At 41.9% G+C, this 22,741-nt stretch overlaps 2 protein-coding genes across 34 annotated transcripts in view; one reads left to right on the forward strand and one right to left on the reverse strand.

The window, feature by feature from the left end:
- Positions 1-14,002, reverse strand: part of DENND6A (DENN domain containing 6A) — a 35,884-nt gene extending 21,882 nt beyond the window's left edge. Inside the window, exons 1-3 of one of the 3 annotated variants that reach the window (XM_080385011.1) lie at positions 6,050-14,002; positions 3,448-3,486; positions 3,311-3,353 (exon numbers count right to left, since the gene is read on the reverse strand). In XM_080385011.1, coding sequence (XP_080241137.1) covers positions 3,311-3,353; positions 3,448-3,486; positions 6,050-6,232 — 265 coding nt within the window. In that variant the 5' untranslated portion in view covers positions 6,233-14,002. Of the gene's footprint in view, positions 1-492; positions 2,692-3,310; positions 3,354-3,447; positions 3,487-6,049 lie in introns of those variants that run through there. The other 2 variants (XM_080385010.1, XM_080385012.1) reach the window with 2 other exon arrangements.
- Positions 14,003-14,261: 259 nt separating this feature from the next.
- SLMAP (sarcolemma associated protein) overlaps positions 14,262-22,741 on the forward strand; it is an 87,715-nt gene continuing 79,235 nt past the window's right edge. For 30 of the 31 annotated variants that reach the window (XM_080384987.1, XM_080384965.1, XM_080384966.1 and 27 more), the window contains exons 1-2: positions 14,262-14,405; positions 14,536-15,981. In XM_080384987.1, coding sequence (XP_080241113.1) covers positions 15,784-15,981 — 198 coding nt within the window. In that variant the 5' untranslated portion in view covers positions 14,262-14,405; positions 14,536-15,783. The remainder of the gene's footprint in view (positions 14,406-14,535; positions 15,982-22,741) is intronic. The other variant, XM_080384976.1, reaches the window with a different exon arrangement.

Here is a 22,741-nt window from a genome sequence, read left to right on the forward strand (position 1 = left end):
GACATCTTTAGCAACAATAAATATCCCACCTTCAGCAAGAAAAAAGTCACTCTGCCTCACAGTGAGTGTATTAGACTCACGTCCTTAAATGGATCTACTAATGGCTGTCCTCCTACTGTTATTACACATTTTATTGGTCTGTCTGTACAGTTCTGATCATCTTAACCACATGTCATTTCTCTGTAGAATAACCACGCTTAGCCTTTTTCTGGCACCAAACAGCTCATACGTAAGTCACTCCGTAAGAGTATATTATGCTGATCTCTTGTAACTCCACTTGCGGGCCTAAGACTTACTGTTTTTGAAAGTCACACAAGTAGCTGTGGAAAACTGAGTGACACCAAGCACTACTTCCCAGTAATACTCCCAATGACTGAAGTTTCCCCTCATTTCTATCAATTTCTGAAAGAAAAATGTAACTAAGTATAGCGACTATTTGCAGTCTGAAAATAAACTTGGCCTAAGGTCTTAGCAGATATCAAAGAAACTTACTCCAGGTGGAACAGGAGAACTGCAATATCAGAACTTCTATCACAGATACACTCATGGCTGTGTTCTCACCATGACAAATGTTGTCTGCTATTAAAAGAGCTCAAAAAAAACTTTCGTTCAAGTAGAAACTATGCAAGCTAAACAGAATGTACTGCTCAGGGAAACAGCAACAAGAGGGACTGCTAGAATCTTAACATCACGCAGATACATTACTCACTCTAGCAAACCTGCAAAAAAAAAAAAAAAAGTCGTCCCTTCGGAATGCACTGCTATTAACATGAACACAATGAAGACAACCTCCTGAGCACTGCCAATCTGTAGTAAACAAACTAACTTCACCATTGTAAACGTTTATGTCAGTAAGTATAAAAAATAATTTATTATTAAACTTATAGCCACTGTTGAAGTAGTAAGTTTCCAGCTAGCAAAGGACACTTGCTTCTCCATATTGAATCTAATTTCTTCATTAGTGTTTTGCTCTTACAGCTTTCAGACATTAATTTGCAAAGACCTCCAAGAAAAAAAAAATCATTAAGTCACTACTGAACATCTGAATTCTTCACAGCTGCCCTGTCTTACATCAGCCAGTGCTGACTGACTAAACAGTAAGGCAGAGCTCCATTCTCCAGATTTAAAAGCTCAATTTCATCTTCTTCTCTTTTAGTCAGATACATGCTGCTGCAGCAGCCACAGACACCCTAAACCCGGAGCCAAATTCACTGGCTGTGCAACTGGGAGCGTGGATTAATACTGGCATGTTCAGAACATTCAGGTTGAGTCTTAGAACCCCTTGAAGTTGCAGCAGGAAACCCACAATGCACCAAAACAAAACCAGAAGTAGAAATAATTATGATGAGATAACCATTTGATTCAAACAAGTAACTAAAGCAAGTGCTTAACAGTAAGGATCCAAGCATAACAAGAAAAAGCACCGCACCTGCCAGTGACACAGCACTAAATTGGTGCTCCAAGCTTTCATAGCTAGTTTGCTTCATCCAAAGCAAAAAGAAAAAAGCAGTTGTAAAAAGCTATACACAGGAGACCTAAAACTAAATAACCCTTAATTATTAATATGTTGAAGTATCTTTCATAATATGATGACTTATTATTTAACAAGCTCTTCCGGTATGTGGAATTTGAAAAGATTGGTAAATGTCTATTCTTTCTTCAGCTATCCATGCAGAAAATGCAAAAGCATTATTCTAAAGACAACTGCACTAGGAAATTCAGCTTAAAAAACACAGAAAGTGTTGTTATCTAGTAACTGATTAAATCCATTTCCCCCCCTAAATTCATAGCCACTACAAATCCTAGAATGATATCTATTTGTAGTCGTAGAAGAAAAAAAAATTTGAATTTATCTTTTGAGCCATGAAAACCTACGAAAAAGACTGACTTCAAATTTAGCTGCAAACTAGTAACTTCCTTCACTGCTGTATTACACAAAGCTTTTATTTTATGTTCTAGCCTCTGATGAAAAAATAATTGTAACTGACAGCATACACTCCCAGCTAATTTCTACAACACAAGTTTTATGTAGGGAATCCCTCTGCATAATTTGAAACTTCAACCTACCATGAATGATCAAGAATCTACAGGTTTTTAATAGGCACATTATAAATGGCAAAAACGTGGGATTTTTTCCTGCTGAAAGTAAACCGTCCCTACCATACACCTATTCTCCTAAAATCAATTTTACTAGCACTCTTATTTGAAAAAATAAATAAATAAAAATCAGCTTTTGTTCCTAATGCGTTATAGTTTACCTTCAATACACCTTTTGAAGATTGGACAGATTTATAACCGTTAATGAGAGTAATAGGAAGATACAGTTGACTCATCTTCTCTTTCAATAACAGAAAGAAGCTCTTCCTCTGTTTACATACAGGAAATCCAGAACAGGGAAAATATCTTCATTTTAATGACATTAAGACATAGGGGAAGAATTAGCCAAGATATTTTGTAAAACTATGTAAGAGAGCTCATACACACATTAAAAGCACACGTCTGCATCACCTCATATCAGGGTGGTTATGCTGCAGAGCAACCAAAACCACACAGTAAGAGCAGTTACAGGGACAAATCTGTTACTACAGGTTTTGACTTTTGTAAAGAAATAAATGAGAAAGGAAGCGTCTGTACTTCTGCCATATCTTGTTGCAAGTAGTCCAAGTCATCAGCCACATGCCTCCAGTTCCTCTTTGGCAGCAGAACAGTAGAGGTTTAGATTAAAAAATAATTTAGCAAGCAGGACCACCCAAAGCGACAGAAGCATCAAGAATAGAGAAGATGTAAGATAACCTAGGTTTTCCCTTCATAAGTTTTCTTTCTAAATGCTTTTGAATTTAGAAGTCAGTTTCACTGTTATGAATTTAGAAAAAGAGACATTTATTCCGTTATGAGGAGAGGGTTCCTCCATATCCCTTCCATTTGCTTTATTCAAATTCTGTGCCTCACTCGTTTCTACAACATCAATGTTGTTATTTTGTTTAAAAGTGAGATTAAGATGTTCATTCTTTACTTGCAAAGTATTCTGAAACATCTGCATGTGTGTCATCTGGAAGGTCTTACACATGCACATTCCTGATACTTCACTTGCATAAAATAAAAAAGAATTCTCAGACCTTACTGTAATACAGGCAATTACAGTTTCATATTTAACCTTATTTGCAAATTTTCTGTATTGTAGTATTAATCAAGATGTTCATATAAGTATTCAATCTAAAACCATGAATATATACTGCCAAATTCTATCTTTTTTAACACAGCTTACTCCAACAACAGACGACTAGAGTGAAGAAGTGAAGGAAGCACTTACCTGAATTAGAATCTGGAAAAGACAAATAGCAAATATTGGTTTTCTGAAGGGTGGGAAAAAGAAGAGAGAGCCGTTATATATCCTGAAATTACTAACTTAAAAAGAAATCACACACTTACACAGCAACCATGACTCACCTCTTTATCGGTGAGTTTTGAATGTGGAGGATATATTACCTACAGAAAAAAAGTATTATTTTATTTGAAAATAAACGGTATAAACAGTAAGCTTTTATTAAATACTTTTATGACACAGCCCTCAAATACCTGCCTAGCCTTAGGCTATTTTCAACGGTAAGCTACTAATACTATGTTTCTGTTCTTATTTTTCATATGTTTTTAAGCTAAATTGATCACCCATCTTTACAAGGTATACTGGATGCCAGTTGGAGACCACAGAGATGCATTAAAAAATTCAGAGTACTTGGTATTTTTGGTGCAACAGGTCTCAAAAGAGAGCAAGAGTACATCCTTTCAATTTAACTTGCACATATGAAATGCAGCGTAGAAACCTAACAACACGTTATTGTTTGAAATCTGTTGCAATGCATAGTTAGGTGGCAGTCATCAAAATTCAATCACAAAACATCCTTTATATCACTAGCAACTCTTGAAGGATAAACACTGGACCCAAATGAGAGCTGGGAACTGTGAAAGCTCAAGGAATACACTCAAAAAGCCATAGCTTCTGTACTGACAGAAAAGTAGTAAATTTATTTATTAAGTTTTTACAACACAGAAATCAAGAACGCTGCAACACAACATAAGATATGGAAGCACCATCATTAAAAAAAAACCACCACCAATGCATGTATAAAATCAGTGATTATGCAAGTAAGTGGGAAAAGAACATACAGGAAAGAGGACAAAACTGAGACTTAAATTTCAGCTAAGTTGTTCCTCAAAAAAACCCACAAAACTACAGAAATGGGTGGCTAGCTTGTAAGCAAAGGAAATTCAACATAAATGCAAAGATTATGCTTCAAAGAAGGTTTCAGGGCTTCCACAGATGCAAGCTTATCCAAGAACAGAAGTTCAATGCAAGAACACTAACTTGGTCTCGAGTCCTTGTATTGCCATAACGCTAACATCCAGTTATCTAATGTAATTTTGTTCACCAAAATATAAGTAAACGTATTTCCTGCTCTATAGAAAACAACAAATATATCCACCAGCTGGTCTCCGACTGAAGCAGACTTTCTATCCCCAGGCCATACAGTCTTCCAATTAGTATCTTTTTCCCTCGGTCTTCTGTTCAAAGATGTCCAGCCATACAACATACTATTAGTATAACTACATCCAGAAGCAGACATATGAATGGAATACCTGCATACTGCATTTACTAAACCTATCATTACCTTTTTTTAATTTCTTAACATTTTGCTATGCTATCTTATGCTAAGCAATACACTCCAACGTAACTCAGCAGTTGAATGGTGCTGAAATGATCTACTCAGATGACTGGAGTACAGACCAGGCTTGAATCCATGCTCCCTTCCCTCACTAGACAGTGTATCTTCCCACAACGCCAGCTGAAACTAAGATTATTCTTACTGCAGCAACATAAACTGAAATTATTCTTACTGCAGCAACATAACAGGCCTTAGTTATGTGGACATCTTATGTGGACATTCATTTTATGCATGCATTCAACTAAGAGTAACGCCACTGTTAACAGAGTTGTTTGCAGACAGGACAGTGGCTACTCCGTGCTTCCCTCAGCCACTGAGCACATTATCTCCTTAACCCACAGGTTATAAACAAACACTTGTCTTTGTTGCTAACAATACGACATAGCGCCAAGCGAACAGAACTTAGATAATGAGCACAGTATGCTGGGTTTTTATTTGCATTTCGCTTGCAGCCAACAATGCGTATCAATGCCGTATTTTAAATATTGTAATAACTAGCTTGGCTGAATTTTTAGGCCAGTGTGGCATACGTTCATGCCAGCACCACTTTAATTAAAAAAAAAAAAAAAGAAGAAGAAAAAGAGAAAGCGAAAAAGACAAGGTTTTTCTCCCTGCACACCCGTTGCTGCACAGCCGCATGGGGAAGAGGGTGGAACAGGATGTGAAACCGATCCAAATGAAAATTCTGTTTTCCACTTTCTCTCCCAGCCCGAGCAGTCCCAGCGCAGCTCCGCGGGCAGCGTCACCGCCGCCCGCCCGTTGCGGGAGCTGCCGGGAGCCACCACCTGCAGCCCGTCAGTGGCACCCGCACCCGGCGGCCACCGCATGCTGCTTCCAACACTCAGAGAATGCATTTGCATAACCCCAGCGATCCCGAGAACACTAATGAGGAAGACCACTTGCATTCACGTTATTATTACGCTCTTTTAAAATCTTAACGTCAAGATGTCACGGAAAGGGATGCTATTCGTGTATAAAGAAACCGACGAGGTATTTAACACAGATCCTGGCACCAGCATAATGGAAAGCAGTTGCTGAGCACAACCGGACTCACCTGAGGCTCCGTGACAGCTGCCGCGTCCCCCCCGCCCCCCCCGCCGCCTTTCGGGGTTTTGCACAACCGCGCTTCCCCCCGCACGCCGCCCGGCTTCCCCCCGCACGCCGCCCGGCTTCCCCCCGCACGCCGCCCGGCTTCCCCCCGCACGCCGTGCAACGCCGGCACCAGAGGAAGTACCCGATTCCGGCGGGGCCCCGCCGCCGAGCCTCCCGCCCCGGGGGGGAGCGGTGCCTGCCAGCCCACCGAGCCCGGCAGCCGCCGCCTCACGCACCTCCACGGCTTGGCCCAGCTCCAGGTCGAAGCCCACCACGCACACGCAGTGCAGCCAGGCCGAGAAACGGTCCCAGGGCAGCAGCGACAGGCATCGGTCCGGGCCATCTGGCTCCGCCAGCGCCGCCGTCGCGTCCTCCCCGGCCTCAGCGGCGCCGCCCGGGCTCCGCTCCCGCAGCGACATGGCGCTGCCGGCCCGGCTCCCGGCTCGGGCTCGGCCCCGGTTTGGGTCTGGGTCCCGGCCCCGGCCCCGGCCCCGGCGCCGCCGCGGGGAGTCACGTGACCTCCGGCGCACCGCCCCCGCCGCGCTCCCTCGGGGACTGGAGCCGCCTGAAGCGGGAGAGTCCAAGCGGGCACCGGAGCGGAGGGGGCGAGCGGCGCCGGAAAGCCCAAACCATTCCTGGGGCGGCGGGGGCGCGCCAGGCGCGCAGCTCCCCCCCGCGGCCCGCGCGGGAAGGGACGGGCGGCCCCGCCGCCCTCGGAGCGCCCACCCGCGGGCAGCCGCCGCTCGCGCCGCGCGGGGGTCACACCGAGCAACCGCCCCCGAGCGCACGGCGCCCGCCTTCACCGGCGCTTCTGCGGGGGAACGCGCGGGCGGGCAGGTAGATCTCCGTTCTCTGTCCCCGTTTGGCCGTCGGCGCCCAGCACCCGGGTGGGATGAGGCCGTGCTCGGTCATGAATGGCACCGCAGGCGTGCCCGCACCGCGGCCCGCGCAACGCTGCGCATCGCTCGGGAGCCCGCGGAAATTCCGCACGGGCTAACGGCTGGGGAGCTTTACCCTGCATAGGAAATTGGAATAATGAAAAGTGAAAGCATCCAAATCTTTTAAAACCTATTTTAGTGCCTTAGCCAAAAGCCAAGCTCTTTATTTAATAATAAAAGAGCTTTCAAATGCTCTTGGCGCAATCCATGTCCCATTTATATTTCAGTAGGAAACGTTTTCTGGAGTTGAAAGTGCTAAATAGCTACTTTATTAGGGGGAAAAAAAAATAATCCCCCACCCAACCCGTAACTTACTTAGTTACTCACACTAGACTTTTGGTTGACTGCTACTGGAACAGCCGAAACCGTAGCAGATGCAGACAGGCAGGTTGCCTGAATTCTACGTGCTGGTTTTTCCCCAACAGAAGTTGCAAATACTAAACCCGAGATACCACATCTGTACATACTTAATAGAGAAATTACACCTCTTCAGATGCACTGCTTCCTTAACACCCATTAACAATATTTGTTTATCTATCAAAACCAAACTACTAGAAATTTTAAAGTATGCTTTGATCATGATAGTAATTTCCTAGACAAAGGAAGAACATACAACTCAGACAAAATTGTAATACACAAAATTATCATTGTAATAATTTAAGATATAGCAGCTTTCAGTTATCACAAACCATTTGTGGCAAAGTAAATTTTAGATATAAACCAAGATATGAATGGAGTTTGGTAGCGTGCAGCGGGAGTGGCTGTACAGGAAGGCTCTTGCTGTCTCTAGTTGCTTCAGGTATTTTACCATGATGCCAGGTTAAGATTCACAAACTTCTCCAGTAGTTAACTCCCAAGTTCTGTAAAAGATTACTATCCAAAATAAGACATGACTAAGACACAGCTTCATCAGGTTAAACTCAGAGCAATGATTCTGCAGTGCTATTTCATTTGCTGTTTCCATTTAAGAGCTGAGACAGGGCCTGGCCAAAAGCCTTATCGCTTGGTTTAAGGGAAGATACCACCTTACAGCTTCTTACAAGCCTTGCCCTGTTTGCATTCTTGCTATCAAGGGCAGAACAACATTTTAGCTACTATTATCATGTATTCCCTTTTGGTTTTTGCTGGCATCTATTTCTAAGTCTTCATGTGAACAGAAAGTACAAACATATACAAGTAAGAAGAATAAAGTACTTAAGACTGGTATTCTCTGCTCATTTTGTTTGACAAACAATACCCAATAACTTAATTCCACTTGCTGCTTAATGGAACTAAACTTTCGGCAAGAGAAAGTTCAGAGAATAGAGACATGATCTTTGAGAAAGAAGTCACTGAAAAAAAAAAGGATTCTCACCTACTGAAAATATTCCTAATTACTAGGAAAACATTAAGTTCAGGAAGATTTTCACCTAGCCATTTCAAATACATTTTAGTTTTGGTAAAATGCAAAGATCTTCCTCGATTGAGAAAGGATGTCAGTTGTGCAAGAAAAAAAAATAATCTACATGCATTTTAAGTATTGTAATATTTAGAAGAACTGAGATTGACTGCTTTATCCTTCAAGAAGTGTATCAGCGCAGGACAAAATACAGGCTTCAGAGCTGAGAACCTATTAACAGAGAATGCTTTGCTATATTGCAATACAGTCTCACAGAGCAGTAGGACTCTGCATATGGAATTTGCCCTTACAAAGCTGTATGAACTCCGCCTCATTTTGCAGAAAGCCAGCAATCTGTTCATATACATATTCGGCGGGGTTTGCACAAGAGCATCTTCTAGAAAAAGCATCCCCTGTGACGTCAGTTGCTGGAATAAAAATGAGTGTAAGCCTGTGTAGGACAGCTGGATTCTAAAGAGCCAAAACCGTTTGGCATTTGAGCCTATCTTGCTTTCTTCCACCCTCTATCTTGCTCCTACAGCTGCTATCGCTACTGCTCTATTCTGCCTCTCTCAGCAGGATGCTTTCTATCAGGTAGCAGCAAATGTTGTGTTGGCTGCTGGCTGGCCAATTTCCATCAGCTTCAGTAGGGAGTGACTCTGCAGGCTAACACCAAAAAAATGGATAAACATCTTTTGCTCATCTCACCTTCCCCCTCCGCCCCCCTCCTTGAGATTTCAGTTTAAAGCAATACTTTACTTGCATCTGAAAACTAGATCTGGTCTAATAAATACATTTATTTAAAACAAACAAACAAGACCCAGAAATCTCATGCTTATTTTTACAACACTTTTCCTTATTTTTCAAACAGCCACAAAACATGAATGCAAACATTTCAAAAAGTCCACCTCATATTAACAGAAAAGCAACTAAAAACAGGTTACAGGATAACTGTGTGATAAAGCAATGAAAATGCCAGATATACCAGCTTACCTAATTTCATTAGAAATGAAGAAACATTGTATGTAAGATTAGTTATACGTTAGCATAACACTGTATTAATAGTATGCATGTTATGTTATACTATTTATATATACCATATACATGTTATTGACATAAAATTGGTATATATAGACAGGATATATAGAGTACATTTATAAACAATGTATTTTATATATAACTGTATAAATATAAGCATATATGCAATATCTAATGTAAATTAAACAGTACATTCAACATATGCTTACTATGTATATTACATTAATATAATTGTCTGTTACATTATTACAAGTACATACTGGATACAAGTATCTTTTAGTAAGCTTAATGCAAACTAGAAATGGGATCAGGGAAAGGTCTGCATGACAACCAGATAAATGGAGAATCTACATGACAAGAGAGGATTAAGCCAGTTGAGTTTTTCATTCTTTCAAAAGGAAGCTGAGATATAATGCACTTGTTTTTTATATAATCAGTCAGAGTTAAAAGATCAGGAACAGAAAATAAGTCTGAAACTAGAGAACAATGATAGTGCTACAAGAAAGTGTAACCACCCTTCAATAAATCTGGGCTGATAATTAGAATAAATTTTCTAATCACTGGAGAAGTCAGGTTTTGAACAAAGTTTTCCAACACGAGGATTGGGGAGTAAAGTTCCAGTAAGTTTTAAGGAGGAGCTCAGTGAGTTTATAAAAAGGATTTTGTGTGATCACTGCCGCTGGAAGCAGAGGGACTCTGGTCAGGCACACACATACCAATGTCTTCTACAAAGTGGTTTACATAGTGGTTCAAACTGTGTAGCAAAGTACTTTGTTAAAACTGAAGTGGAAATCAGCTCTTAGATATATTACAGGCTTTCTGTTACCTGTGATCTTTACTAATCTAGGACAATCTGGCTCTTTTTCAATGCTATCATGAAACTGGCAAATAACCTATTAGCAAATACCTGCTATTTTCTGGTAATGATCATCATTCAGAGGACATGATTTCACTCCATTTACTTCTCATGACACACCAACATGGACAGAGACAACGCTGTTAGAGAACACATTTGTAGAATGTATATGTATTCAGAAGCTCCTAAAACAAACAGGTATCCAAAAATTCAAATGGGATTGTTGCTGTCTTGACATACACTGCAACTGCACCATTTACTCCTGTGACTGTCCAGTGACAGGCGCGATCATCCATGCACAGAATATTGTGAATTTTGTCAAGAATTGCAACCAGAATATTTCAACAAATTCTAGAACCGCCACAATGTCACAATAATCTTGCCACTCCTTAATGAACTTGCTTTGTGAGACCACTTTTCCTACTTGAGAAAAAAGTGATTATATTTTCAGTCCCTGCAACTCAAAAGCAACCACAGATCACCAAATATTGGTCTGACCTAGTCAGTCTGACATGTCATGCAGCTAGTCCTCCCCCCAGTCCTCTAGTGGACACAAAGTGATTGCTGTGAACCACATTTTTGTAGTGTCAACATGCAAACTGACACATCTATAGCTCCAGGAAGATGAACCTATTGCTCTGAAACAGTTCTACACTTTTGACAGTTCAGCTTGATTCTGAATGTCTCAGAAGTTGCTTCTGAGGCAATTTTGTTTTGCAAAGGATACATTAGGATGTAAATAACAGTCCAAACTTTTCTATATACTTCCATATGCTCTATGTAGCAGTAAATGCCTTCATAGACTGTCGTATTTTAAAATTTGGTATGGCTTAAAAGAGTGCAATTATACATAGAATTTGTTGTATTGCTGAAAATCAATATGAAATTCATTTAGTAAATTACTGATGAATGAGTTTCAGGGATAAGAACTCAGTGGAAAACTGTGCATCTCCAACTTTCTCCTTACCTGTTTATTCTGTTCTCTTTACCAGTTTGCGTCTTGAAGTTTTATACTAGAAACTGAACTTTTGCTATACAGCTTGCCTCATTCATTTAAAATGTAACAATCTCTCTTGAGTCAGGATCTCCCACTAAGCAACTGGTTCAGGACACGTCTCCACTGACAAATCTTAATCTGAAGTCTATTAATATGCTGGTAGCCTTTTAGATCACCGTTGCACTATACTCAGAAATCTGGTGCCGAGTTGCCTATAATGATGCTCAGCATTTTTTGTCTCTAGTCAGTTACAGTTAGTTTACAATTCACAACAGGCTTCCTTCAGCAGATCTTAATTATTATCAAGTCATTAAGACTAAAGAATCTCTCCTGCACTTTGACACGCTTAAGCCAAAATCCAGATGCTTGGCAGGTATGCACATAAACTCTACCTCTCCTGCATTTCGTCATCCTGGAATAGACAGCAGCTCTTTAGGGGCCAAATCGACTGTCACTTCCCTTCCATTTCCCTTATCTAAGATGGCTGTAGAGCAGGCTGATTCTGCCCTCAGCTATGATGGCTATCATCAAATGTTTTAAGGACTTCCTGCCCAGAAAAAGGATGGCCACCTAAGCGGCATCTTGCTGCCCTTACCTAACATGGCTGCCAAAGTTCATAGCCTCTTTTTGGTTGTGTGGCAAACACTGGTTCACAGAAACGAAGCATGAACTTACACTCATGCTTACACATCCTCCCTAACACCTGCTGAGCATAGTACTGTGGCTGAGCATTTTATATTGAACTCTTTCCATCCACCTGTTGCTTTCCACAGTTCTAAGATGGACACTTTCTGGTAAACATCAAATACCTCATAAAAATACCCATACAATAATTATACCCTAATTTCAGAATGCAACCACTTTCTATATTTTTGCCTCAGTCTATCAGTCTACCCCTGATAACTTTTTAACTCATAAGGCAATTTGAAATAGGATTCCAAAACTCCCAGAGAGAATTCAAGGCACCCAACCTCTCTGAAAGCTGTCACTCATGCAGAAAAGGAAGGCTCAAATTAATGCCACTGCTGAAAACCAAGGTAGAACTCTGTTGTTATATGAGCCACTTGGCAGTGCCAAAAAGTATTAGAAAGACAGCTGGCACATACCATTGCTTTCCCCATGAGACCATCAAAATGGGATTTCTCCAGGGGATGGAGAAGGGTTCAGGTTACCCTAATATGGCAGTGGCTTCCAGTTTAAAGGACACAGATACTTAAGAGTATTAGTTCATTCTACTGGTTGCAGAAAGACTTGAGCAAGATACTGTACAAGCAATACAGTATGACATTTTTTTCAGTCTCAATATCTAAAAATAATAGATATTTACAGAGAACATCAGAAAAATATATTCACTGCTCAGTTTAGCTTTTTTACTTGATTCTCTTAGGCCCTAAAGATGATAATTTTTCTTCATCTTTAATTTCACTTTCAGGCTCCTTTCTCCATTAATTTTGCATATAAAGATACAAAAAGTACTTTCATAAACATTCTTTTCATTCCAGCACCTGTAGTACCCTTTGTTTCCACTTTTTATGCCTTTGCAATTCTAAAATGTTCTCAATTAGTTCTACTTTTGCAACCCTCCCCCTGAAATCGAACTCCTGATAGACTTACATTTATTCCTCATTTCCCCCATACTCTTGTTATACCCCTTTCCTTCCTCCTTTGGATTACTTACGGCACCTTATGTTATATGCTATAAGCAATAGCTTACATTTTTTTAAATAAAAAATGTATAAAGAATTTTCATTTATTTAAAAAAACAGTAAATTAGGAATACATTTACCACAATAGTACAGTCTCATAAAAAAGCTGATGAAAGCCAGGAAGTGTTGTGCCAGATATTTTTTTTTTTGTTTTTCTCCTGTCAGGAGAATTGACAACTGTGGACGTATAGTCCTAAAGCTTCCACCTATTAGCCTTTCTTTTTTTGTCTTAAAAAATCAGACTCGTCTCCCATCTGGGATTTATTTTCTTTGCTTCAAACACAGATGTTACAGCCTGGTTTTGCTGGTTTTTTCCTCATTGGATCATTTGAAGCAGAAGAAAGCCAGGCTGTGATGAATCACATCTCTCCTAAATCACCGTGCAATCATAAAGGGGAAAAAAATGATGACAGCCCTGAGATTTTACTGTGCTATAACTAACAACACAGCAGTCATGCTTTCTCTCATACACTGTGCTGCCTTACCTCAGTTGCTGCTTATTTCCCTCATATATTGCTAGCTAAAGTGCCTGGCCTAGCCCCACTTTCTCCCCTCCACGGCTGCCTGGGCTTCCTGGTGTCAGAGATCCCCCCCATATCCCTAATCCTAACACCTTGTCACAGGGTAATTATAGTGCTGGCACACCTCCAACACCTTGTATCAAACAATCTCCACTTGTTTGCTTTATAGGGAATGACGGACTTAAAAATTAATTCGGACCAGAGAGACCTGTTCGCGCTAGCCTACTGTATGACCTTGGAAAAGGAACCACCTTTCCTCGGCTTCTAGAAAAAGGGGCTAAACGTGACCTTGGATGATGCTCCAAGACCTGCTGAGGGAAAACACCGCACCAGAGACCCCAGCCCCATTCTATGCTGACCTTGTCGCTGCCTTGTGGCGCAGCCCCGGCTCCAACTGCCAGCCGGTAACCGGGGCCAGGCAGGCCCGGCCAGCGCTTCCCGCTCCCCCGGGCACGGCAAAGGCACTGCGGCTGCCACAATTTTCAACCCGGGATCATAAAACGCCAAGAAGAGCAACGGGGAAAGCAGAAGGATGTCGGGGAGATCCTGCGCTCTCTCATGAGGGCTCTGCTGATGAAGCATGACCCCAGTTTCTCCTCAGGGCTACCCTGGTTAACGGCAGGCCAGTCCCGCCCAGGGCGCAGCTGAGGGGAACCGGAGAGGGGACAGACATGGCACCCGACGCCGGGGCTCACTCACCTCAGCGACCTGACCCCCTCCCACCTGCTAACTCGTCCTAACCGGACCCTTCCGCAGCAGCCCCTCTCACCCTTCCCCCGCCCCCCAGGGAGCCGCTCAGCTCGCCCCGCCCGGGGCCCCTCACGGCTCAGCACGCCGCCGCCCCCCCCAAGCCCGCATTCCCCGCGCGCACCCGGAAGACGGCGGCGGCAGCGGCGGGGCGGGGCCTCGGCCTCTACCGCAGCTTCACTGCGCGCCGCGCGCCTGCGCAGCCCCCGCCTCTGCGCTTGCGCCGCCGCCCGCGCGGGGGTTGGAGGCGGCCGCCGCGCCTTCCCTTTGGCCAGGCCCCGCCGAGGACGGCTCCTCCCTCCGCCACCGCCTGCCCTCCCCCCCGACCCCCGCCCCCCGCCCCTCCCCGGCAGCGCCGCCGCTGCTACACCGGGTAGGTTTCCAGTCACTATGGCGGCCGCTGCGCTGAAGGTAAGGGAGGGAGCGGAGCCCTGGTGCGCCCCGTGCCTCCCCCGGGGCCGGGCAGCGCTAGGCCGGGGGGAGGCGCGGGGCCGCGCCGGGCGAGGGACGAGTCTGACCCGGTTTGTTTTCGGCTCTGCAGGTCGGAGGAAAGTTTTCGTGGCCGGCGGCTGCCTGAGAGGCAGCGCTACCGAGCGGGAGGCGTCCGGGCCCGGCCGCCAGGCCTCTCCCGCCGCCGCAGGGCCGGCCGCCGCCGGGCCCGCGGAGCCGCGCTCGGCGGGCGGAGGGAGAGCGCGGGAGGCTGAGGAACGGGCCCTCCTCATGCGCAGCCACCTGCGGACGGGCTGAGCCGAGCGCAGGGGACGCCGCCTCTCCGGGCCGCCGCTCCCCGCGCCGGGGGCTTGTGGCGGGGACTTCCTGGAGCAGCCCCCTGCTCGCCTCCCTTCTCCGCCGGCCCCCGCGCCCCGCCCCGCCGCCAGCCGCCCCGCCGCCGAGGGACGCCCGCTCGCTGCCGCCGGCCGGAGCCATCCCGGGCACCGCCTGGGAGCAACCTGTCAGTGCACCTTGTAGGCCGTCCCCGAGGGACCCTTCCCCTGCGTTAGGGTGTCCCCGGGAGAAGGAGCGTTGGAAGCCCTCTCCATGCCTTATCAAGTTCCTTATCTGAGCGGCTCTCTGAAACGCTAGACCAGTTCAGCTTTATCTGGTGTAGGGGAAGAAAACAGTATAGCCCTTGTACCCCATCCTAAACCGAGGACCACCTATTGTGCTTCACTTCAGTATGTGAAGATGGTGAAATGCGGCTTGCTGTGTGAAGCGACTAGACCCCTGGTGTGGAGTGAGGGCTTTGTATTCACCTCCCGACTCCCGATCTGTATGCTTTGAGAGGGGACGCTAATCCTTCTCCCTCATCCCCCTTCCCTAAACCTTTCCTTGCTTCCATGTTGCATTGGTCGGAATTTTGGTCAGTGTTGTTTACGGAAGGGGGGTGAGAAGGCAGTTGAGGTTAAAAACAAAAGTACTTGTGTGACTCATCTACTTGGATTTAAGACATTCTATCCTTCTTTCAAGGAGCCTTTGCTTCTCTTTGAAGGAATCAGATGCTTGTTCCTATTCTTCCAGAGGAGGATGGATTGAAAGTTGTACATTTTAGACTTCTTTTGAGCCACTGCTGATATTCTTAAAAGACATAATGGGGCTTTTTCACTGGATTATTGCCAGAATTAGTTTACACACTGAAACAATGAGTTGTTAGGCCTTTCATACAATAATGTTTGTCCTGCTTTAATATAAAGTTGCTGTGGAGGTTTGAGGTGAAAATTGTGGAGGACGGTCTGCATCAGAAGAGGCTCTCTTCATCTCTGGTCGGTGTGGCAACCCCAATCTGTCCTCGATGCCTTCAGCCTTGGCCATCTTCACTTGCCGCCCGAACTCTCATCCGTTTCAGGAGCGTCATGTCTACCTGGACGAGCCTGTCAAGATCGGCCGCTCAGTGGCTCGCTGCCGGCCAGCTCAGAATAACGCAACTTTTGACTGTAAGGTGCTGTCCAGGAACCATGCTCTTGTCTGGTTTGATCACAAGACGGGCAAGGTAAGATTTTTTTTTTTTAATTTAAAAATAATGAACTGCACATTTGTTTTAGCAAGTTACTGTAGGTTGCAGATCACTTTGGTTTCACTGTAATAAATATGATTGCAAGTGGAAGGAGTAAGATTTGTGGTATAGTTGAAATGATTACTTTCCAGGTAAGCTGATAATTTCCTACAGAGCAGAAGCTTTAAATATTATTAAAGTATGTAAAACAGTTGAAAATGGTTATAAGTGCTGAAAAAAGTTGCATGCGTATTATTCATTGCTGGAAGTAGGTGATTTTGAGGTAATAAAAATGTGAAAGCACAGACTTGCATGACTATAATAGCGTAACAGTATTTTTTTAAATACTGAGAAATTACTATTTTATGTGAGCATGTAAATGGATCTCATTGCGAAGAGCATTAAAAAACCACTGAGTTTATTTGGTACTCTTCCTACTTGCCCTTTTGAAATGTTATAAAGAGTATTTTGTTGTTTGGGTCTGATAGGAGGTTTGTTACTGGCAGCAGGAGCGTAACAAATGGCATACAAGATATTTTCTCATTGATAGTGAAAACGGTTTTAAAATATATCCTGTGTTCACTTAACTGTTCTTTTCAAAAGGCTAACTGTCTTGTTAAGTGAAATTTAGGGGTTCTGTAGTGCATGTTTTGTCCACTAGGGATTGAACTGGGACAAGTAAAGTTATTGTACTTAATGACTGTCAAGTTAGTTTTATATATCCAACAAGAAATGAACAAAATGCAGATTTCAGTTGCTCAACAACGTATTTTTTTTCCAATATACTGATGTTATGCCCTAGAACTTCACATGCTCTAAATTAGCTGTTTTTTAGCTTCACAGCATGCCCCTCTATGAAATGCAGCGTAGCACTTGATTTTAAGAATAATATGGTCTGTAATTAATGAAGTATTTTTTTTGTAGTGTGACACAGCGTAAGTAACAGTATAGCGCAGTCGAAGTTCTTAAACCTTCTATTGTTAACTATCCTATGTTATGCAATACCTAGGCATGATGGGACCTGCATGTAATTGTGCAAACAGCTATCTGTATTAGTGTTTCGTTAAGCATGTTGTTTTGGCTCTGTTGTGTGTGTGATGTGCATTCTTGGACACTTTAGAAAACTTAAGTACTTGAAGTATTTTCAATTGAAGCTTAGTTTTTAACCTTGTTTGACTCTACAAAGGAGCGTTACAATTTATTGTGCTGTTTTTAAATGGAAAAGTATTATGCATATAGGTTTTTATCAATGTTTCTCATGATTTATAAAGATGTTAAGACCCCTGTTAAGCTCTGTTATGGTTACAAGTAGTCTAGCTGTATTAAACCTGGTTAATTTGACAAAGCATTGAGTACTGAGCAAGCCTGCCGACTAATAATGAGCTTGAAAAACAGTCAGCTGTGGGGTTTTTTGTTTGTTCTTAAATTTGTTAGCTTTGGCTTTTCTAATATAGGTAAAAAAAATACATGTTTATTGATCATATCTAGCTGATCTAAAAGAGCAATTTAGTAAATTTAGTAGTAAATAAGAGGATGATATTCTTGAGATACCATCATGTGAAGATTTCACTGGAGTCTTGATGAAAATTGCCAAAGTGGTTATCTGGATCAGTAGCTGTACTGATCAACTAAAGTGTGGGGTTAAGGTCGTGCATAAGAATACATTACTGTACATTTTGCATGTTTAGATGTTATGGTACTGTAAAAGGTTTAAATCACTGATACAGCAGCATGGAGAATTTTGGGTTCTGTATTTGTTTCTTGGCAATACGCTCTGATTTTCATCTGGTTGAGTATCTGGTGGATTGTAAGACAGTTGGAGGAGAGGGCAAAAATGTATTGTTAGAGATAAATGCCAAATGCTGTTGTGAAAAGGCAGATAGAAAATGTTGGTAAATAGAGTCTTAATCTTGAATTGCAAACAAAGAATTCTGGGGTGTTTTCAAAGTACTATGTCTGAACATTTGCATGCAGGAATGTTTATTATCATTATTTACAGGACTTCTAATAAGTACATCTCATTTAGGAACATGTAATTATCCTATCAATGACCTATATTTAAACCTGAATAAATTCTTTTTGCCATAATATTTGTAAACATTTCTTAGAAGCTTATGTATAGGGCTTTTGTCAGTTGTGGGTTTTATGAAGATGAAAGACCTTGAAATGTTAATTTAGTAACAGAGATAAACCTTCAGATATTTCAGAATAGTTCATGAATGATCTGGGGCTGCAGTTTCCTAAGTTGTGGAATTTGGTGATACCAGTTTCTGGCATTCCCAGTTGCTTGGTCCAGTCTCTGTGCTGCCTCTCAGTTATACCTTTAATTCTTTTTTGAGGGTTTGGAGTTTTGTTTTGTTGCAGTGATTCATGTGAGTGATCCTGTTTACTACATAGGCTGTAGACAATTATATCAGCATAATCTGTAAACAAGGGTAGAAGCTGAAGAGAGGGATAATCGGTAAGTGGTGCCAAGGAAACTGGTATACAATTTTATTTTTTTGAGGCAGAGGTAGGCTTAAGCTGAAGTATGTCACACAAGCAGACTATGTTTAAGATGACATGCTACTTACAGTTGAAAGATGTGAATGTTTACTTTGTATAAAGGCAGTTTAATTATGCATGTAAAAAAGTAGGTGCCCAAAGGAGATAATGCCTATGTAACTCCAGCGTTATTAAGGATAAAAGTAGGGTGAGTCTTCAAGATAACCAGTAAATAGCATTTAAAAGCAGATATTTAAAGTTGGATTTGCTTTTAAAAATATTTTTAACATAATATGTAAGCCTAAAAATGTGTAAGATAAAAGTGGAAGGGAGATAATGGTTGAAGTGTCTGTACTCAGTTTTTGTTTGCTTAGTAATACTTTTGTAGACAACCAGTGCGATGCCTCTTTTTGCTTGTTTGTAGAAACAGTGTAATATCTCCCTGTGGATTTTTCATACAGCAGTTACGTTAGAAGATTATGCTTATAATAGATTTTGATTGATTTATTTATTTATTTTAGTAATTACAATTTAATGAATCTTTGTAAGGGATGTCTGAAAAAGTGAGTCACTAGATATGTATGAGGTAGATGTGCTGAGCATGGAGTGTTTCAAAAAGTGTGAATCAAAGCAAAAGAAGTGTGCTATAGTTCAGAAAATCTAAGTATGTTTGTTCAGCTTCTATCACTGCATATGGGCAGAAACTCTGAAAACTGCTTAACTGAAATACTCTTAAAATATATTTTTTCAGGGGAGAGGGTTGTTTTGTTTTTAAAAATAAGCAAGTTGAAAACCCTTGAGAATTTGTATGTGACTTCTCCCAGGCTGAAATGCTTCTGGCAGATGTGGTGGAAGTTTTTAGTTCAAACCTGAAGTTTTGGACAGATATCCAGGCTTTCAAAAATTGGAATTATTCAGTGCCTGAGATTGTTGTGAGTGGCTCTTTTAAGTACCTTTTTATAAAGAATCCATTGCCATAGTTTACTAAAGGCACTGAGAAACTGTGTAAGAAATGAAGTATTTTCTTAGACCAAAAGGATTCGAAATAACTGGCCATTTTTAAGAACTGAAAAAAGTAACATACAGGCACAAGTTTTTGTGTTAGGGTGATAACTAATACTATTGTTTTCACTTAATTCAAAGTGGGTGTGAGCATTCATAGTATCTTGGTTACAGAAATGCCAAATACTAAATTGAAAGCCAAATAGTCCACATGATAGCACATGAAATTTATTAAGGCCGTGCTTTATGGCTTCTGGGCCTAAAATATGTGAGATAATGTTGCAGAATACTTACTGCAGGGAGCACCCTCTTTAAAAAAAACAAACCAACTCTGCTTCTCTGCTCCTGCCCGCCCACCCACCCACCAAAAAAAACCCCAACAAAAAACCCCAACACACAACCCACCTAAAAATCAAAACCCCAAACAAAACAACCAAGAAAAATTCACAAACAAACCAGAAAACACCACCCAAAACCAACAAACACAAAGGTACAGCCAGGGAATTGCAGATTGGCTAGCTTTGTTTGAGTCCCTGGGAAAATCATGGAATAAGCTTTGGAAAACTTTTCTGGGCACATGGAGAGGATGGTTTGGTAATGGTCAGTATGATTTAGCAGGGATAAATCATGTCTGATGAGTCAGATTGCCTTGTATGATAAAACGACTAGATTTGTGGGCAAGGGAGAGCAGTGCATGGTATTTATCTTGCCTTTTAGCAGGGTTTTTGACTATTTCCCATGATGGTCTTCTAAGATAGGGCATTGCAGCCTGGATGTACGAATAACTAGATAAGTAAAACAAAACTGGTTTGAGGATCAAGCTCAGTGGTTAATAGGTGGTGCTCTACCTGGATGCTGGTGACAAGCAGACTACTACAGGAGGCTATAGTGACCTGTCCCGTTTAATATTTTTATCGGTAACCTGAAGGACATGGTGAAGTACACTCTAGTCAAGTTTGAAGATGACACTGAATCTGGGAGTATTGTGGTGGGAAAAGAGTTGATATGCTCAAGGACAGCACTGCCATTCAGAGGGACCTGACCTTGCTGAAGAAGTAGACAAGACGGGAATATCAGGAGTCTCAATAAGGACAAATGAAGTCCTGCATGTGGAAAGGAAGAACCCCTCGCAGTTTGTTAGACCATGTCTGGGATACTGCATCTAATTTTGGACCACCAATGCAAGAAACAGATTGATAAACAGGAGTTAAAAGATTTTGGATGCTTTCTTTTTTTGCTGTGTTGTACTAGGGATAAAAATCTATTGACCATATAAAAAGGAGTATGTTTTTCACTGAAGAGGACATAGAATGTTTTGTGGAGATCAAGAATTTGGCAAAAATCAAGAAGTATTAGAGATTCCTCTATGATACTCTGGGCTGTTTGGTGCTGATACATGAGAAATTAAACATCCCTTACATAGATCAGTAGCATTTTTTTCATTAGATACCATTTCTATTATATATTTTTCCTCTGTTACATCTTTTCAGCTTTCTGTTCTGGTTGTTGTCCTTGAGAGCTGGACAAACATTTTATTTTTCAGTGCTTTTGATGTTCTGTGCTTACAGCCTGCAGTATCTGTGGAGGAGACACAGCTTGCAGTGTCTGTAGAGGAGACACTTTTATCTTCCAAACATCAAATGTTTATTCCAAGTGCCCTGGGAGACTGACCTGGGATCTGTTATAATGCAAGAAGGTGAAATTTCAGTGCTTAGATGCTTTTGGTAAGAGGGTGATGTCACCCATATTTTTATGTAAGTGCTGTTCACCCTGAATGAACTATCCAATTTTTTGCTGATAGGTTCGTAACAGTAGCATGGGGTATGGAGTGCTCTGTTCCGGCAAACTTCACCACTGTACTTTTAGAACCCAGTGTAGGAGTGTTGGTGGCCATTTATAGTAGAGGTAAGTTACTGCTGACAAGGATTTCCCTGCAGAGATACCATCTAGAGCCACTGCTGCAGAGCTAATACTGTAATTCTTGGAGCTGATCCATTGCAGTCATGATGCATCTATCCTGAGCCAGGAACACCAACGCATTGATTAGGTTTTAAAAACAAACAAAAATCCCTTTTGTATTTGCAATGAATTTTTACAAACCTCAAATGAATCAGGTTACTTAGCAGTATTGAAGGCCAATAAATATGTTTTCCTTAGGTCTCTAATGAGATGGTTTGGGTTTGCTCCTGGTCCCATGCTTCTAAATATACAACCTTGCTTCCCTCATATATTTTCATTATATAAAATACTTTTTGACTGACTGACTTTCACATGTTAGTCATGGCAGCCCATTGCTCGTCTGCAGGTGATTTACATTACACTGGAGAAATACTTTTTTGGCTTTGCCTTCTCGTTTTTCTAACTGAATTTGAACAGTTTTCATTGTTCATTTATCTAATTTAAGCATTTAAATGCACGTATGCTGTAAAGGGCCATGTGGGTTAGTGGTGTCTAACTGTGTCAGTGTGCTGCTTTTGGTTGTGTTGATTTTAATCTATTCTGGCTAAAATTCTGCAAAATGTGTGCACAAACACTCAACTGATTTGTTGTGTTTTGGTTTTTGTCATTTATTTTAATAGATAATACAAAGTGAAAATCATTATTGTTTGTGGAACCTGGCAAGTGAAAGGGAAGGAAGAATGCTGTCTCCATCCCTAAAGCTAGCAATTACAGAGGCTATTGCTACTAAATTACACGATTGTTTGTTGTCTCTGCATTTTCTTTTGAATCACATCAATAACTGCTTCCTGTTAACCTTGCTCACTTGCTGAGAGTTTGGATTATCTAAGAACTCAGAGTTTTGTTAAATCTTGCTGTGACAATGCATTAATGTTTGCAATTTGTCTTTCCTTCCAGAAGCATTTCTGCTTGTAGCAGAATTCTCGGAAGAAGGCTTACAGTATTGTCACATTTTTGTTGAATATAGACAAGCATTTTTTTCAGTCCGCTTTAGAAGTGGGAACCTCGGGCAGAGAGGTGGTTTGAGCTGTACCATCTTAAGCCCCTGTAAGAAGTCATATCTGTCTGCCAGAGGCCCAGAACAGTTTCCGTTTTGAAAAGGAAAATCATTATGCTGAAGCCAACCACTTAATCAAATACAATTTTTGTTATGTTGTACCAGACACACATGTATGTGATTGAGCAATGTCTCAGTTTATTTCAGTCTTGAGAAAGTATAAATAAATTATGAACTTCCAGCAGGCTTATAATAGAAAGCCCCAAATCCTGTAGTAACACTGTACTTGAATGGAAAAACACAGAAAATGATAGC

Source organism: Falco punctatus (genome assembly GCF_963210335.1).
Source record: "Falco punctatus genome assembly, chromosome: 4".
NCBI lineage: Eukaryota > Metazoa > Chordata > Aves > Falconiformes > Falconidae > Falco > Falco punctatus.